At 45.8% G+C, this 17,654-nt stretch overlaps 1 protein-coding gene across 1 annotated transcript in view; it reads left to right on the top strand.

Annotated features, from left to right (window-relative positions):
* Positions 1 to 17,654, top strand: part of LOC122926344 (IgGFc-binding protein-like) — a 205,581-nt gene that overhangs the window by 32,783 nt on the left and 155,144 nt on the right. The window contains exons 10-11 of the mRNA XM_044277718.1: positions 9,156 to 9,305; positions 10,098 to 10,426. Coding sequence (XP_044133653.1) covers positions 9,156 to 9,305; positions 10,098 to 10,426 — 479 coding nt within the window. The remainder of the gene's footprint in view (positions 1 to 9,155; positions 9,306 to 10,097; positions 10,427 to 17,654) is intronic.

Here is a 17,654-nt window from a genome sequence, read left to right as displayed (position 1 = left end):
ACCACCACGACCATGTCCGCGTCCCTTACTAGATGTTTTCCTCATTGTTATTGTTCATCACAATAAGAAAAAAATGATTTGGCCCAATGTATTGAATTCAAATTCAGGCCTTTTTTTACAGACACCTAACACTATCTGGCTATCTATTTAGGTTACCGTATTACACTAATACAGGCACAGCAGTAACAACAGATTTAGCTGAATATAAATTGTAGGCCTAGTATTTAGGCCCTGGATGACAGGTATATGTTTACGGACAGAATTAGTTTTGGAAATGCACGGTAGCGTGTGAAGTTATTGAGAATGTCCCTATCCGCACCATCAATCTAATATACTCTTTTATGGATAGATTTAAAGTAGGCCTGATACAGCAGAAACCACTGATTTAGGGAATTGCTAAGTTGGGAATTGTATTTCAACCCAGAACAAAAACTGTGCTTTGGCGGACACTAAATGAATTGACCAGCTACAGCAATAAACACAGATTTAGCTGAATATAAATTTTAGGCCTATTATTTAGGCGCTAAATGACAGGTATACGTTTACAGACAGAATTAGACTTGGAAATGCATGTTAGCGTGTGAAGTTATTGAGGATGACACTATCCGCACCTTCAATCTAATAAACTCTTTTATGAATCGATTTAAACTTGGCCTGATACAGGAGAAACCACTGATTTAAGGAATTGCTAAGTTGGGAATTGTATTTCAACCCAGAACAAAAACTGTGCTTTGACAGACACTAAATAACTTGACCAGCCACGGCAATAACCACAGATTTAGCTGAATATAAATTTTAGGCCTATTATTTAGGCGCTGGGTGACAGGTATACGTTTACGGACAGAATTAAACTTGGAAATGCACAGTAGCGTGTGTGTGAAGTTATTGAGAATGACCCTATCTGCACCTTCAATCTAATATACCCTTTTATGGATCAGTTTAAACTTGTCCTGATACAGCAGAAACCACTGATTTAGGGAATTGCTACGTTCGGAATTGTATTACAACCCAGAACAAAAATATATCCTTTGCCAGACAGCAGACATTATTACAATTGGCTAGCCACAGCTGAAACACCAGATTTAGGTTACTGCTATTTTGGCAATTGTATTTCACCCCTCAATAAAATAGCAAGCACAGCCAAGCCCCTGATGTAGGATATAGCAAAAAAATAACCACACTATTGATGGTTAAATGGACTTGGTGGCAGCTTGAGCTGGCGCACCACAAGCCACAAAATGGCCGCCGATCTCCCAAGAAAAAAGTGACATAAAAAACGCTCTGGGCAGCCTAAAAACAGTGAGCAATTAAATAGCAGCAGTTCAATGATCCACAGCTGTAGATCGATCACTGACTTAAGTGTTTTTGCTGAGTAAATCCCTGCCTTATCTCGCCCTAACAGCAGCTGCAACCTCTCCCTACACTGATCAGAGCAGAGTGACGTGCGGCGCTATGTGACTCCAGCTTAAATAGAGGCTGGGTCACATGCTGCACTGGCCAATCACAGCCATGCCCATAGTAGGCATGGCTGTGATGGCCTTTTAGGGCAAGTAGTACGACGCTTGTTGTTTGGCTGCTTTGCAGCCTTTCAAAAAGCGCCAAGAAAGCGACAAACACCGAACCCGAACCCGGACTTTTACGAAAATGTTCGAGTCCGTGTGACGGACACCCCAAAATTCGGTACGAACCCGAACTATACAGTTCGTGGTTCGCTCATCCCTACTAGGGATGCTATATCTCCCTAACTGCACACTGGGTAAATGTAGTGGCGGCTGGGCCCCAGGCGGAGAGCTGTTTGGTGCACGTCCTTCCGTCGCCAAGGATCGCAGGGCATCATTCTTTGCCTCCTGTTGCCTCCTCTTCTTACTCGGCTTCCTCCTCCTCTTCTTCTACCTCCTCATCCGGTCAGCGACAAACCTTCACCACCAACTTTAGCACAGCCAGGGGTAAATGTCAGCAGGCCGTTCTGAAACTGATGTGTTTGGGGGACAGGCCCCACAGTGTGCAGGAGTTGTGGCGGGGTATAGAACAACAGACCGACGAGTGGTTGCTGCCAGTGGGCCCCAAGCCCAGCCTGGTGGTGTGCGATAATGGGCGAAATCTAGTTGCAGCTCTGGGACTAGTTGGTTTGCTGCACATCCCTTGCCTGGCGCATGTGCTGAATTTGGTGGTGCAGAAATTCATTCACAACTACCCCGACATGTCAGAGCTGCTGCATAAAGTGCGGGCCGTCTGTTCGCGCTTCCGGCGTTCACATCCTGCCGCTGCTCGCCTGTCAGCGCTACAGCAACTTTGGCCTTCCCGCTCACCGCCTCATATGCGACGTGCCCACCAGGTGGAACTCCACCTTGCACATGCTGGACAGACTGTGCGAGCAGCAGCAGGCCATAGTGGAGTTTCAGCTGCAGCACGCACGGGTCAGTCGCACTACGGAACAGCACCACTTCACCACCAATGACTGGGCCTCCATGCGAGACCTGTGTGCCCTGTTGCACTGTTTCGAGTACTCCACCAACATGGCCAGTGGCGATTATGCGGTTATCAGCGCTCCAATACCACTTCTATGTCTCCTTGAGAAAACACTTAGGGCGATAATAGAAGAGGATGTGGCCCAGGACGAGGAGGAAGAAGAGGGGTCATCTCTAATACTTTCAGGCAAGTCTTTTAGAAGTGGCTCAGAAAGAGGATTTTTGCAATAGCAGAGGCCAGGTACAAATTTGGCCAGCCAGGGCCCACTACTGGAGGACGACGAGGGTGGGGATGAAGCAATGATCACAGCGGGGTGGCATCCAATGCAGCTCGGGCCCATCACTGCCGCGTCGCTGGGGGGATACGGAGGACGCAGATGATACGCCTCCCACAGAGGACAGCTTGTCCTTACCCCTGGGCAGCCTGACACACATGAGCGACTACATGCTGCAGTGCCTGCGCAACGACTGCAGAGTTGCCCACATTTTAACGTGTGCTGACTACTTGTGGCCACCCTGCTGGATCCCCGTTACAAAGACAATGTGTTGTCCTTAATACCCTCACTGGAGAGTGATCGGAAGATACGTGACTACAGGCGCACGCTGGTAGACGCGCTGCTGAGAGCATTCCCGACTGACGCCGAGGGACAAGTGGATGCACAAGGCGAAGGCAGGGGAGGAGAAAGAGGTTACCAACGCAGCTGTTTCAGCGCCAGCACCTCAGAAGGCAGGGTTAGCATGGCCGACATGTGGAAAAGCTTTGTCACCTCGCCGCAACAACCGACCCCAACTGCTGATATGGAGCGTGTACCTGTGCACACGCCTACACATACTGACTGATGGATGTGCCCTATTCAACTTCTGGGTCTCGCCCTGTATGCCTTGGAGGTGCTGGCCTGCCCTGCAGCTAGTGTACTTTCTGAACGTGTATTTAGCACAGCAGGAGGCGTCATTACAGACAGACGCAGCCGCCTGTCCACAGCCAACGTGGACAAGCTCACGTTCATTAAAATTAACCAGGCATGGATCCCACAAGACTTGTCTGTACCTTGTGCAGAATAGACATTTATACCACCATCAAACATACATCCTTGTACTCAAGTCGAGTGCAATGATTCTTTGTTTTCATTTTTTTTTATACCTACCCCAATAAAAAAAAAAAAACATTGTTGGCTACCTGTTCCTCCTCCATTGCTGCCTCCACCTACAACACCACATTCACCGCCTCCTCAACCTCCGACTCCATATCCACCTCCTTCTCTGAGTTGCAGGTTAATAATTTGTCATTTTTAGTTATTTTATTTCATTTTAAGTCATTTCCCTATCCACATTTGTTTGCAGAGCAGTTCCCATGCTCTTAAGCACATTTTACTGCCTTTTACATCCCTCTAGCCTTTTCAAGGACTATTTTAGAGCCATTTTAATTTTAAAAAAGTGGCAATTTGAGTGCCCTAAATTGAAAAAATTATTATTTTTAATTGTTGGGTGACATTTTCCAATTTTTGGCTGATACAAACCCCTGCTGTGCCTGGGTAACAGGGGCCTAAATCTCTCAAAATATCCTGTTCTTTTGCTGGGTGACATGAACCCCCTTTTGCCGTGAATGAACCCCTGCTCTGCATTGCTGACAGGGAACTAAATTTAGCGAAAAAATCTGCTACTGATCGGAAGATGCGCGACTACAAGCGCACGCTGATGATGGCATTCCCACCTGACAGCGGGGGCACAGTGGAAGCACAAGGCAAAGGCAGAGGAGGAGGAAGAGGTCGTCAACACAGCTGGGGCACCACCAGTGGGTTAGCATGGCCCAACTGTGGAAAAGCTTTGTCAGCCTTGGAGGTGCTGACCTGCCCTGCAGCCAGTGTATAGTGTGAACGTGTGTTTAGTACGGCAGAAAACATTATCACAGGCCGCAGCCAATGTGGACAAGCTTACGTTTATTAAAATGAACCAGGCATGGATCCCACAGGACTTGTCCGTACCTTGTGCAGAATAGACATTTATACCACCATCAACCATCCATTCTTGTACTCAAGTGCACTTATTCTTTGTTTTATTTTTTTATATGTCCCAATATTTTGGGGGATACCTCAATTTAACCCCTTAAGGACGCAGGGCGTATCGGTACGCCCTATTTCCCGAGTCCTTAAGGACTCAGGGCGTACCGGTACGTCCTAACTTTAAATGCAGATTCCGGCGCCGCGGGGGTTAATGGAAACGGGATGCCGGCTGAAATCATTCAGCCGGCATCCTGTGACAACGCCAGGGGGGGTCATGTGACCCCCCCCCCCCCTATCGGCGATCGCCGCAAACCGCAGGTCAATTCAGACCTGCGGTTTGCTGCGCTTTTTGCAGTTTCTGACCCCTGCGGTCCCTGACCGCGGGGATCAGAAACTTTAGTTTACCTCAAATATAGATTTTACCTCCCCCCTGCACCCCTGCATGATTTTTGGCCGGCGGGTGGTGCAGGGGGGGGGAGTTGTGGGCGGTGGGGGCGGTGCGGGAGGCAGGCGGTGCGGCAGGCGGGATCGCGATCCCCCGCCCGCCTCCCGCCGAATAATCGTTGGCTTCTAGTGGGTATACCAGGGTGCCAGCACATTGCTGGCACCCTGGTATAAACGGCTGACATCGGTGATGCGATGTCAGCCGTTTAACCCTTTCCATACAGCGGTCCGTACGGACCGCTGTATGGAAAAAGTTAACAGTAAGAAGTAGCTCCCTACCTCTCCCATCGGGGGGCTGCAGTGCCTTTGCAGCCCCCCGAATGGAGAGGGAGAGAGCTCCCAGGCAGCCCCCCGAAGCCCCGTCCTTACCCTTCCCCGTCTGCGCAGTTCTGACCACTACTGAGCAGACGGGGAAGGTTCCCATGGCAACAGGACGCCTCTCAGGCATCCTGCTGTCCATGGTTCTGAACAGATCTGTGCTGAAAGCATAGATCTGTTCAGACAAAGTGTAAGTAAAATACAGTACTGTACAATATATATTGTACTGTACTGTATTATACAGACATCAGACCCACTGGATCTTCAAGAACCAAGTGGGTCTGGGTCAAAAAAAAAGTGAAAAAAAAGTAAAAATCAAAAAAACACATTTATCACTGAATAAAAATGAAAAAAATAAAATTCCCTACACATGTTTGGTATCGCCGCGTCCGTAATGACCTGATCTATAAAACGTTCATGTTACTTTCCCCGCACGGTGAACGCCATAAAAAAAAAAAAAACTATTAGGAAATTGAAATTTTGCCCACCTTACTTCCCAAAAAAGGTAATAAAAGTGATCAAAAAAGTCGCATGTACGCCAAAATAGTACCAATCAAACCGTCATCTCATCCCGCAAAAATCATACCCTACCCAAAATAATTGCCAAAAAACTGAAAAAACTATGGCTCTCAGACTATGGAAACACTAAAACATGATTTTTTTGCTTCAAAAATAAAATCATTGTGTAAAACTTACATAAATAAAACAAAGTATACATATTAGGTATCGCCGCGTCCGTATCGACCGGCTCTATAAAAATATGACATGACCTAACCCCTCAGGTGACCACCGTAAAAAAATAAAAATAAAAACGGTGTGAAAAAAGCCATTTTGTCATCTTACGTCACAATAAAGTGTAATAGCAAGCGATTAAAAAGTCATGTGCACCCCAAAATAGGGCCAATCAAACCGTCATCTCATCCCGCAAAAAATGAGACCCTACTTAAAATAATCGCCCAAAAATTGAAAAAACTATGGTTCTTAGACTATGGAGACACTAAAACATTTTTTTTGTTTTAAAAATGAAGTCATTGTGTAAAACTTACATAAATAAAAAAATTGTATACATATTAGGTATCGCCGCGTCCGTGACAACCTGCTCTATAAAATTACCACATGATCTAACCTGTCAGATGAATGTTGTAAATAACAAAAAAAAAAAAAGTGCCAAAAAATCTATTTCTTATTACCTTGCCACATATAAAAGTGTAATATAGAGCAACCAAAAAACATATGTACCCTAAACTAGTACCAACAAAACTGCCACCCTATCCCCTAGTTTCTAAAATGGGGTCACTTTTTTGGAGTTTATACTCTGGGGGTGCATCAGGGGGGCTTCAAATGGGACATGGTGTCAAAAAAAACAGTCCAGCAAAATCTGCCTTCCAAAAACCGTATGGCATTCCTTTCCTTCTGCGCCCTGCCGTTTGCCAGTACAGCGGTTTACGAACACATATGGGGTGTTTCTGTAAACTACAGAATCAGGGCCATAAATAATGAGTTTTGTTTGGCTGTTAACCCTTGCTTTGTAATTGGAAAAAAAATATTAAAATGGAAAATCTTCCAAAAAAGTGAAATTTTGAAATTGTATCTCTATTTTCCATTAAATCTTGTGCAACACCTAAAGGGTTAACAAAGTTTGTAAAATCAGTTTTGAATACCTTGAGGGGTGTAGTTTCTTAGATGGGGTCACTTTTATGGAGTTTCTACTCTAGGGGTGCATCAGGGGCTTCAAATGGGACATGGTGTCAAAAAACCAGTCCAGCAAAATCTGCCTTCCAAAAACCAAACGGCGCACCTCTCACTCTACGCCCTGCTGTGTGGCCGTACAGTAGTTTACGGCCACATATGGGGTGTTTCTGTAAACTACAGAATCTGGGCCATAAATAATGAGTTTTGTTTGGCTGTTAACCCTTGCTTTCTAACTGGAAAAAAAATATTAAAATAGAAAATCTGCCAAAAAAGTGAAATTTTGAAATTGTATCTCTATTTTCCATTAAATCTTGTGCAACATCTAAAGGGTTAACAAAGTTTCTAAAATCAGTTTTGAATACCTTCAGGGGTGTAGTTTCTTAGATGGGGTCACTTTTATGGAGTTTCTACTCTAGGGGTGCATCAGGGGCTTCAAATGGGACATGGTGTCAAAAAAACTGTCCAGCAAAATCTGCCTTCCAAAAACCATACGGCGCACCTTTCACTCTACGCCCCGCTGTGAGCCCGTACAGTAGTTTAAGGCCACATATGGGGTGTTTCTGTAAACGGCAGAGTCAGGGCAATAAACATACAGTTATGTTTGGCTGTTAACCCTTGCTTCGTTAGTGGAAAAAATGGGTTAAAATGGAAAATTAGGCAAAAAAATGAAATTCTCAAATTTCATCCCCATTTGCCAATAACTCTTGTGCAACACCTAAAGGGTTAACAAAGTTTGTAAAATCAGTTTTGAATACCTTGAGGGGTGTAGTTTATAGAATGGGGTCATTTTTGGGCGGTTTCTATTATGTAAGCCTCGCAAAGTGACTTCAGAGCTGTAGTGGTCCCTAAAAATTGGTTTTTTGTAAATTTCAGAAAAATTTCAAGATTTGCTTCTAAACTTCTAAGCCTTGTAACATCCCCAAAAAATAAAATATCATTCCCAAAATGCTACAAACATGAAGTAGACATATGGGGAATGTAAAGTCATCACAATTTTTGGGGGTATTACTATGTATTACAGAAGTAGAGAAACTGAAACTTTGAAATTTGCTAATTTTTCTAAATTTTTGGTAAATATGGTATTTTTTTATGCAAAAAAATTCACTTTTTTGACCCAATTTTAGCAGTGTCATGAAGTACAATATGTGACGAAAAAACAATCTCAGAACGGCCTGGGTAAGTCAAAGCGTTTTAAAGTTATGAGCACTTAAAGTGACACTGGTCAGATTTGCAAAAAATGGCCAAGTCCTTAAGGTGAAATAGGGCTGAGTCCTTAAGGGGTTAAAAATAAAAAATAACACAAATCAGTGTTGGCTATTTATTCCTCCTTCACCGCCGCTTCCACCTACACCGCCACATCCACCCATCCACCGCCTCCTCAACTTTCTACTCCTAGATCCAGATTGTTATTTTTATTTTTTCAGTATTTTATGTTTTTTAAGTCATTTCCCTATCCACATTTGTTTGCAGAGCACTTGCCATGCTCTTAAGCACATTTTTATGCCTTTTGCAGCCCTCTAGCCCTTTCCAGGACTATTTTAGAGCCATTTTAGTGCCCAAAAGTTTGGGTCCCCATTGACTTCAATGGGGTTCGGGTTCGGGGTCAAGTTCGGGTCACGTTCGGGTCCCGAACCCGAACTTTTTCTTTAAGTTCGGCCGAACCTGCCGAACCCGAACATCCAGGTGTCCGCTCAACTCTAGTTGAACATCAGGTGAACAATCATAGTAAAAACTTATCAAAGGTGTCGCATTGGAGTTATGGAATTCTGATATAGGTTCCGATATAACAGAGTTATAACAGAATATAACATCATTTTTGTACGGAATGCAAAACGGAAACTTGTTGACAGGACTATTTTTTCCATCATCGTATAATTGAACCAAAACAAACTGTTATGTGTCCCCATAGACATGTTTTAGGACAGAACGAAACGGAATACCTCTTAAAGACAGAATTCCGTAATGCCAATGTGAACCCGCCCTAACTTAAAGCCTTATACCCAATAGAAAATCTGCAACGGGTCCCCCTAGTATACTACTGATGTCTTACGTATGTTGTAAATGGCACTTTTGGTCCCCCTAGGCTCCAGGGCTCAGTTGCATTTGTACCCATTATATCTCCCACAGTAGAGATTTATGACAAAAATTTGTTTTAAAATGTTTTAAAATTGTTAGCATCCCATATAATATTTACTTTTGAAATGTATGTACCAATCGATTAAATGTTTTGTTTTTTACCAGCCTAATGAAAAAGTTTTATCCAATGACTGTAAAGTAGCTTGCACCTGTAGCCCAACGGGTAGACTCGTGTGTGAGGACACCGAATGTACAGCTGATGAGAAGTGCCAATTGAAAGATGGCATTGTGGCTTGTGTTAATAAAGGTAATACTAAGAGGATGGGTTAAATAATACATCAATCCAGCTAAATGGTACTGTTAAATCCATTAAGCTAAGTGGGACTAAACGGCATCTTCTATCAGATTGGCCCTCCATCAATTGCTATATTAAGGGTACTTTCACACTACTGTTTTTCTTTTCCGGCATACAGTTCCGTTCTAGGGGCTCTATACCGGAAAAGAACTGATCAGTTTTATCCTAATGCATTCTGAATGGAGAGCAATCCGTTCAGGATGCATCAGGATGTCTTCAGTTCAGTTCAGGACGGAGATAATACCGCAGCATGCTGCGGTTTTATCTCCGGACAAAAAACTGAACACTTGCCTGAATGCCGGATCCAGCATGTTTTTCCATAGGAATGTATTAGTGCCGGATCTGGCATTAAAAATACTGCAATGCCGGATCCGTCCTTCCAGAGTGCGCATGCACAGATATTTAAAAATGTGGAAATTTTTTTGAAACAGATCTGTTTGTCCGTATGACAAACGGACAGACGGATCCGTTCTTGCAATGCATTTGTGAGACGGATCCGCACCTGGATCAGTCTACAAATGCTGTCCGTTTGCATGCAGATTTCCGGATCCGGCAGGCATTTCCGGTGACGGAATTGCATGCCGGATCACTCTGCCGCAAGTGTGAAAGTAGCCTAATGGTTCAGGGTGCTGCTCTGTTTCAAACTTTTTGAAGTTCTTGCCATTAGACATGTCTACTATATTTTCTATAGTTAGTTTTGTTATATATAGGCATTACCTGTAACATTTCCTTATCTTATTACAGATCCATGCAAGTCAATGAACTGTAGGATCAAGGAAACTTGCAAGATACAAGATGGAAAACCAGTCTGTGTCCCAGATTTCACAGGCACCTGCTGGGCATGGGGTGACCCCCATTATCACACTTTTGATGGATACAACTATGACTTCCAGGGAACTTGCACATATGTCCTGTCCAAATATGAAGGCGGAGATGCTGGTCTAGTTCCATTTAAAATTGAAGAGAAGAATGACAATCGAGGAACTCAGGCCGTGTCATATGTCAGAACTGTGACCATCTATATATATGGAAACAAGATAGCCATTATGAAGGGTGAATTTGGAAAAGTTAGGGTGAGTTTGGAGTATTATATCATTTACTCATCCAGCATTACATCCTTTGTTACACTCTACAGAGCTGCACTCACTATTCTGCTGGTGCAGTCACTGTGTACATATCTTACATTACTTATCCTGTACTGATCCTGAGTTACATCCCGTATTATACTCCAGAGCTGCACTCACTATTCTGCTGGTGCAGTCACTGTGTACATATCTTACATTACTTATCCTGTACTGATCCTGAGTTACATCCCGTATTATACTCCAGAGCTGCACTCACTATTCTGCTGGTGGAGTCACTGTGTACATACATTACTTGTGGCCATGGCTACGGCAGAGAGCTGGTGCCACAAAGTACCGGGACCTAACAGAGAGAAAAGGTCTACCTGCCTAGCTAAATGGCTGGAGGGGTGCCGTTAGCCATGCCGCGGGTAGGCCTAAAAAGGGGGCAAAAACACAACCGAGTAGGGAGAGAGAACCTTTATTGCAGCTTGACCAACTTACAACACCAAACTGTGAAAAGCCTGGGATATCTCGGCCTGAGGGTTCGGTATGTAGCGTGCAAAACATGAGGAGCGCCAGCGACCCATTCTGCGGATGACGTGGCCGGGTACGTTATGCTTTGAAGCCTTGGATGCTGCTCCAATGTGGAAGGAGTGCCCTGAAATGGCCTTGGGGTCGTATCCCAAGCCCGATGCCAGGGTGCGAACGTGCGAGATGAACTGTGCAGCCGTGAGGGCCAAGACCTGGAACAGGAGCAACGGACTGTCCGGGGCGGAGTCCCCAAGAGCTGCCAGCAAACTCCTGAGTACCCGAACTGGGCACCAAGCATTGGAGGACTGGTAATACTTTACCTCTACTGGTGGCCCCACCTGCGCTGTTTTGGAAGTGAGGAGGTATAAAGAGAAATGGTCGTCGTGCCATACCAGCTGACCCCTGGTTAAACCCTTGGACCTGGCTGAACTGCGGGTGAATTCGCCGGGTCTTAAGAACCCGTGGAAACTAAGGTACATAGCAGCCTAGATGACAGTGCTGGAAAGGAGCCCAAAAGGAAGACCAACTAGGGAGGTGGAAAGTTTCCTAAATAATTCCCCTGAAACAGGCTGCCTGCGTGTTGCCCTAACCGCCTGGGACAGAAAAACCAACCTACTTTCGGGGTCCTCCAACATGGAGAAATGTTGGACTACGGCAAAATATAACTTGATGGTGTTGAAGGATAGTTTGAGATCAGTATGACAGTAAGCTATGAAAGCTGTGATGTAAGTGGTCTTGTCAGTGTCTTGTCTTGAATGTAGGCACATGAACCTGTTGTAGGTGTTCCAAGCGGTCCTGTAGTTCCTGGCCGTGTTACAAGATAGAGACTTCTGCATCAAAGATTTTGCTGAAGCAATGATAAAGTTTAATCGATCACGAGAGTTTGATACATCGGAGGAGGTAGCCCCACTCGGTCTGCCTCTGGCATGACCTGAAAGAAAGTTTTCAAATTAAAACGAGACAATGCGTCTGCGGCCACATTATGAACTCCTTGAATGTGCCTACATGACACATGGAAATTAGATTCCAGCGAGAGCCAGACCAGCCTGCGGACAAAAGACATGATCTGGGGTGACTGCGATCTGCCCTTGGTGATGATGTCCACCACTGTCTGGTTGTCAGTGACGAACGCCACGGAAGAGTTGGCCCACTGACTACCCCAAACCTGGGCCGCTGCTACGATTGGATAGAACTCCAACAAGGGGGACGATTTCAATGCGGCTCTGGCCAATGAAACCTCCGATGGCCAGGGAACCGCAAAGCATTGGTCCGAAAAAGCCAAGGTGGATGCTGGCCCCAGATGTGGAACGAACATAGAGACTCCATTTCATGAGGCCATGAAGTACCTCCACATGGCCAGATCGACCATGGCTTGGGCATCTAAGGTGATGAGGCTGTCTTGCTCGGGAGCTGAGGGGAGTAGCTGAAGGAGCCTGGACATGAAGGCCCTGCCCTGGGGCATGACTCTGGTAGCAAAATGAGCATGCCTTGTAGGGACTGCAACTCTACCTTGGCGCACGTCCTGCTGCTTGCTGCCTTTGAGATGGAATAGATGGAATGCTTCATTTTTGCTAGCTTCTCAGCTGGTAACCTGGCCTCCATCTTCCCTGTGTCCAAGATTATGTCCAGGAAGGTGATTACCGTTGCGGGGCCTTTTGTTTTTGAGGGCGCCACCGAAACATTGAGGTTTGCAAACAGCTGGAGCAGAGGCTGGAGCTTGCTCGGCTGGCAATCTGGGCTTTCAATTATAAGAAAGTCATCCAAGTAATGGATGACTAGAGGACAGTCGCAATGGTTGACCAGGATCCAATGCAACGCCTGCGCGAACTGGTCGAACAGCCAGGGGCTGCTCTTGGACCCAAACGTCAGGCGATTTTTAAAGAAATACTGGTCTTGCCAGTTGATGCCATAGAACCTCCAAAGCTGTGGATGGATGGGCAGCAATTTGAAGGCATCAGCTATGTCCGCCTTGGCCAACCATGCCCCCCGACCTACCTGAAGAATGAGTTGGATGGCCTCGTCTATGGTGGCGTAACTCATGGAAAACTCCTCGGAGGGAACTAAGGAGTTTAAACTGGGTATGCTGGAGCCATGAGGTGCAGACAAGTCATAAATTAGACATTTTTTATTGGTGAACTGTTTGGACACGATACCTATGGGGTTTATCCTCCATAGGTCAAATGGCACAAAGGAAAAAGGACCGATGTGGAACCCCTTTTCCAACTCTGACTTGATCAGAGTCCCCACCGGCTCGGGATCCCTGGTTGCCGACTGAAGGTTGGGACCCTCCCAAGAGGCTTGTGGGAGAGCCACCAGACCTGTGTGAAAACCCGTGGTGAACCCAGAGACCAGGAACTGCACATACTGCGGGTTATGATGATTCTGCAGCAGGGATTCTAGAAAAACCACATTGACCCCGGTTAGTCAGGATGGCCTGGATCTTTGAGGACACTCCATTTGGGGGTGAACCCTGAAACAGACTGCACATACGTGAAGGGCCCTACATTTGTTGTAGTAACAGGCATTTTGGTTAAAGTTATTACACACCTGGCTGTTGCCCAGGAAAACTATGGGCCGCCCTAGTTTGTCCGTGGCTGGGCCAGACTGTTGTAGAGACCCGGAGCTACTGGGAAGGGATCTGCCCTGGGACGTGGAGGGACCTGCATTGGGGCACCAATCTGCGGAGTGGGAGATGGACTGGCACGAGGCACACGCCGGGGCCTTGAGCCCCGCGAAATGCCAGCAGAAAAGTTCCATATCCATGGCAGCCCAGTTTGTGATGTGCTGGAAGTGGACCAGTGTGGCGGCGGCTTTAGCTGAAAAAGAGCGATGGTAGTCATAGAAAGCCTGCCCGCTGTACTTGTGGCCCAAGTCCGTTACTCTATACAGGTACGTGTCCAACTCCTCCCGCCTCTCAGGATGGACTGAGCAGATGACATCCCTAAATAAACTGAACGCGAGGACGAACTCCGTGATTGTTAGCTTTTTGTTTAGGCGGGGATCCCTGGCCTTGAGAACAATGGACACGTCGCCGCAAGCTATGGTTTTGTTGTCTACCGTGTCGTGGGTGGCTATCAGGATGGACGCTAGATTGACATCTTTCCCTTCTAAAATGTCCTTTTTGATGTGGCTGGGGATGAAATGCGAGGTACCGATAGGGCTTCTTCGATGTTGGAAATATGCGACATACTGCAGCTGCGAGGCGACAAACAGAAAAATAACATTTGACCAGGAGCCCTGTACCTTGAAAGCGACACCCGAGCCGTGAATGGTGGTTAAAGGAGGACTAGAGAAAGCGAGTGTCTAGTGCTCTAAACGGCGGGACCGTGGACTAAGCGTGAAATGACGTAAGAAGGCTACCCGGACGTGGCCCCAGACAGAGAATTTAAAAAACAGAAGAAAAATGAACATCAAACCTGAAATCGTACCGGAGAAAAGAATATGGAATCGAGTCTGATGAGCTGCACGGCAGCAGGGGGTGTGACGTTAATGGTGGGAAAAACAGGCACCGGAAACGCACGCAAGTGTGGAGAGGGCGAGCCTCCTTTTATGCGAGCCTGCGCCCCTCCCACAAATGCAGGCTGACAAATCAGCCTTAAGCTACTTATCCTGTACTGATCCTGAGTTACATCCTGTATTATACTCCAGAGCTGCACTCACTATTCTGCTGGTGCAGTCACTGTGTACATACATTACATTACTTATCCTGTACTGATCCTGAGTTATATCCTGTATTATACTCCAGAGCTGTACTCACTATTCTGCTGGTGGAGTCACTGTGTACATACATTACATTACTTATCCTGTACTGATTCTGAGTTACATCCTGTATTATACTCCAGAGCTGCACTCACTATTCTGCTGGTGCAGTCACAGTGTACATACATTACATTACTTATCCTGTACTGATCCTGAGTTACACCCTGTATTATACCCCAGAGCTGCACTCACTATTCTGCTGGTGCAGTCACTGTGTACATACATTACATTACTTATACTGCTCTGATCCTGAGTTACATCCTGTATTATACTCCAAAGCTGCACTCACTATTCTGCTGGTGCAGTCACTGTGTACATTACATTACTTATCCTGTACTGATCCTGAGTTACATGCTGTATTATACTCCAGAGCTGCACTCACTATTCTGCTGGTGCAGTTACTGTGTACATATATTACTTATCCTGTACTGATCCTGAGCTACATCCTGTATTATACTTCAGATCTGCACTCACTATTCTGCTGGTGCAGTCACTGTGTACATACATTACATTACTTATTCTGTACTGATCCTGAGTTACATCCTGTATTATACTCCAGAGCTGCACTCACTATTCTGCTGGTGCAGTCACTGTATACATACATTACATTACTTATCCTGTACTGATCCTGAGTTATATCCTGTATTATACTCCAGAGATGCACTCATTATTCTGCTGGTGCAGTCACTGTGTACATACATTACATTACTTATCCCATACTATTCCTGAGTTACAACCTATATTATACTCCAGAGCTGCACTCACTATTCTTTTAGTGGGGACACTGTGTACATACATTGCCTTACTTATCCTGTACTGATCCTGAGCTACATTCCTGTATTATACTCCAGAGCTGCACTCACTATTCTGCTGGTGGAGTCACTGTGTGCACACATTACATTACTTATCCTATACTGTTCCTGAGTTGAATCTTGTATTATACTCCAGAGCTGCACTCATTAGTTTTCTGGTGCAGTCACTGTGTACATACATTACATTCCTTATCCTGTACTGATCCTGATTTATATCCTGTAGAATACTCCAGAGCTACACTCATTAGTTTTATGGTGGTGTCACTGTGTTCATACATTACTTATCCTGTACTGATCCTGAGTTACATTTCTGTATTATACTCCAGAGCTGCACTCACTATTCTGCTGGTGGAGTCACTGTGTACATACATTACATTACTTATCCTGTACTGATCCTGAGTTACATCCTGTATTTCTTTTATTAAAATTTTAAAACAAACAGATAAATAAATATATAAAACAGAGACCAAACCAACCATACAGGACATGATGCTCCTCAGCGCGGCGCAGACAGCACCGGTCCAGCCCACTCGCCACAGAACACCAGCTATGTACAATATTTACAATATCTATGTACATGTACTAACCTTCCTGATCCGGTTGCACCTACCTACACTTAACAAATACAGAAGTTAAACTTACAAAAAGCCCACCCACCACCACCCCAATGCAACACACAATTTTTTTTTTTTTTTATATATATTATATATATATATATATATTTTTTTTTTTTTTTTAATTTTTTTTTTGGTCCCTGAGCTGGTCCCGCATCCCATGCCCCCAGTACATGATAACAGACGTCCATGAACCAGCCCAGGATTTTCTTATATGTCCCAAAGTCCCCAATGTTCCATGGAACCCTCCCCCCATTTACCCACCACCCAACCTAACACTACACCCGACAACTCAACCTATACAAATATACAAATATATATAGACATAAAGACATATAAACTACATTACATAGTACATTACATAGTAGACCTTAACCTCACCACCCACCGTGAGGCTTTTCAGCCACACACAACCCATTAAAGCCCAAGTTTGGCGCCTGCAAGCCCTATGTCCTCATACAGCCACCAAAACAAAACAAAAATCTACAGTGTCAGCTTCAGCCCACCACCGGGAGGGGAGACAACAGGCTAGGGTACCCTAAAGGCAAAACCCCTCCAGAGGAGAGAGGCTCTACCCGCCCCCAACCTCTCGTACTCCAGAGAGCGCACCTTCACCAGGTCTCCGAGAATGTTCCTAACCACCTCATCCTCGGGGAGGATTTTGCGTTGCGTCGAAACTAAACACCGTGCATGCCACGTGTAGTACCTGACCACTGAGCTGACTAGGAATAAAGTGCAAAGGTCCCTACCACCCAGGTGTCTGAATGCTCCATAGGCCCATTCCGCATAGGAGAGAGTGACCAGCCTAGGCCAGCCAATGGAGGTCCCCACCCTGGTGTAAACCTCTGTGTTAAAGGGACAATGAAGCAGGAAGTGGTCCATGCTTTCCAGCACACCACCGCACTCCTCACGGGGACACCCCCTGTCCTCAGAGCTCCTACACTTCAGATTGTCCCTCACACACAGTTTCCCATGGAAGCAGCGCCAAGTCAAGTCAAAGAACTTCAAGGGGATCCTATTGGAATTTAAAAGCCGTAACCCAACCCTCAGATCCCGACCTGGGCAGTCCCTGAGGGCCAGAGGTTTCTGGAAATGGGTCAACAGAACCCTCTGGTCAAGGAGTCTCCTTGACTGAGTCCTGATTTCCCACATCCCCAGACCCCACCGACGTAATACCTTCAGAACCAGGGCAGCATAAGCCGGGAGATGCCCATGTGGTGTGCGGAGATCCTTCACTTGCCCCCCTGTCTCCCATTCCTGGAAGAAAGGCCGAAACCATCCCCGACAGGAGGCTACCCACAGAGGAGCCCTCTCTTGCCAGAGGTTCGAGAGATTAATCTTAATAAAGGTGTTCACCAGGAACACCACAGGGTTGACCATACCCAACCCTCCTAGTCTCCTCGTACGGTAAGTAACCTCCCTCTTGACAAGGTTCAGTCTGTTTCCCCATAACATCTGGAAGAACAGACTGTAGACCCGAGTCCAGAAAGGTTCCGGCAAGACGCACACACTGCCCAGATA

The sequence above is a fragment of the Bufo gargarizans genome, chromosome 2, assembly GCF_014858855.1.
Source record: "Bufo gargarizans isolate SCDJY-AF-19 chromosome 2, ASM1485885v1, whole genome shotgun sequence".
Taxonomy (NCBI): domain Eukaryota; kingdom Metazoa; phylum Chordata; class Amphibia; order Anura; family Bufonidae; genus Bufo; species Bufo gargarizans.
This window is presented reverse-complemented; position numbering and strand designations above follow the sequence as displayed.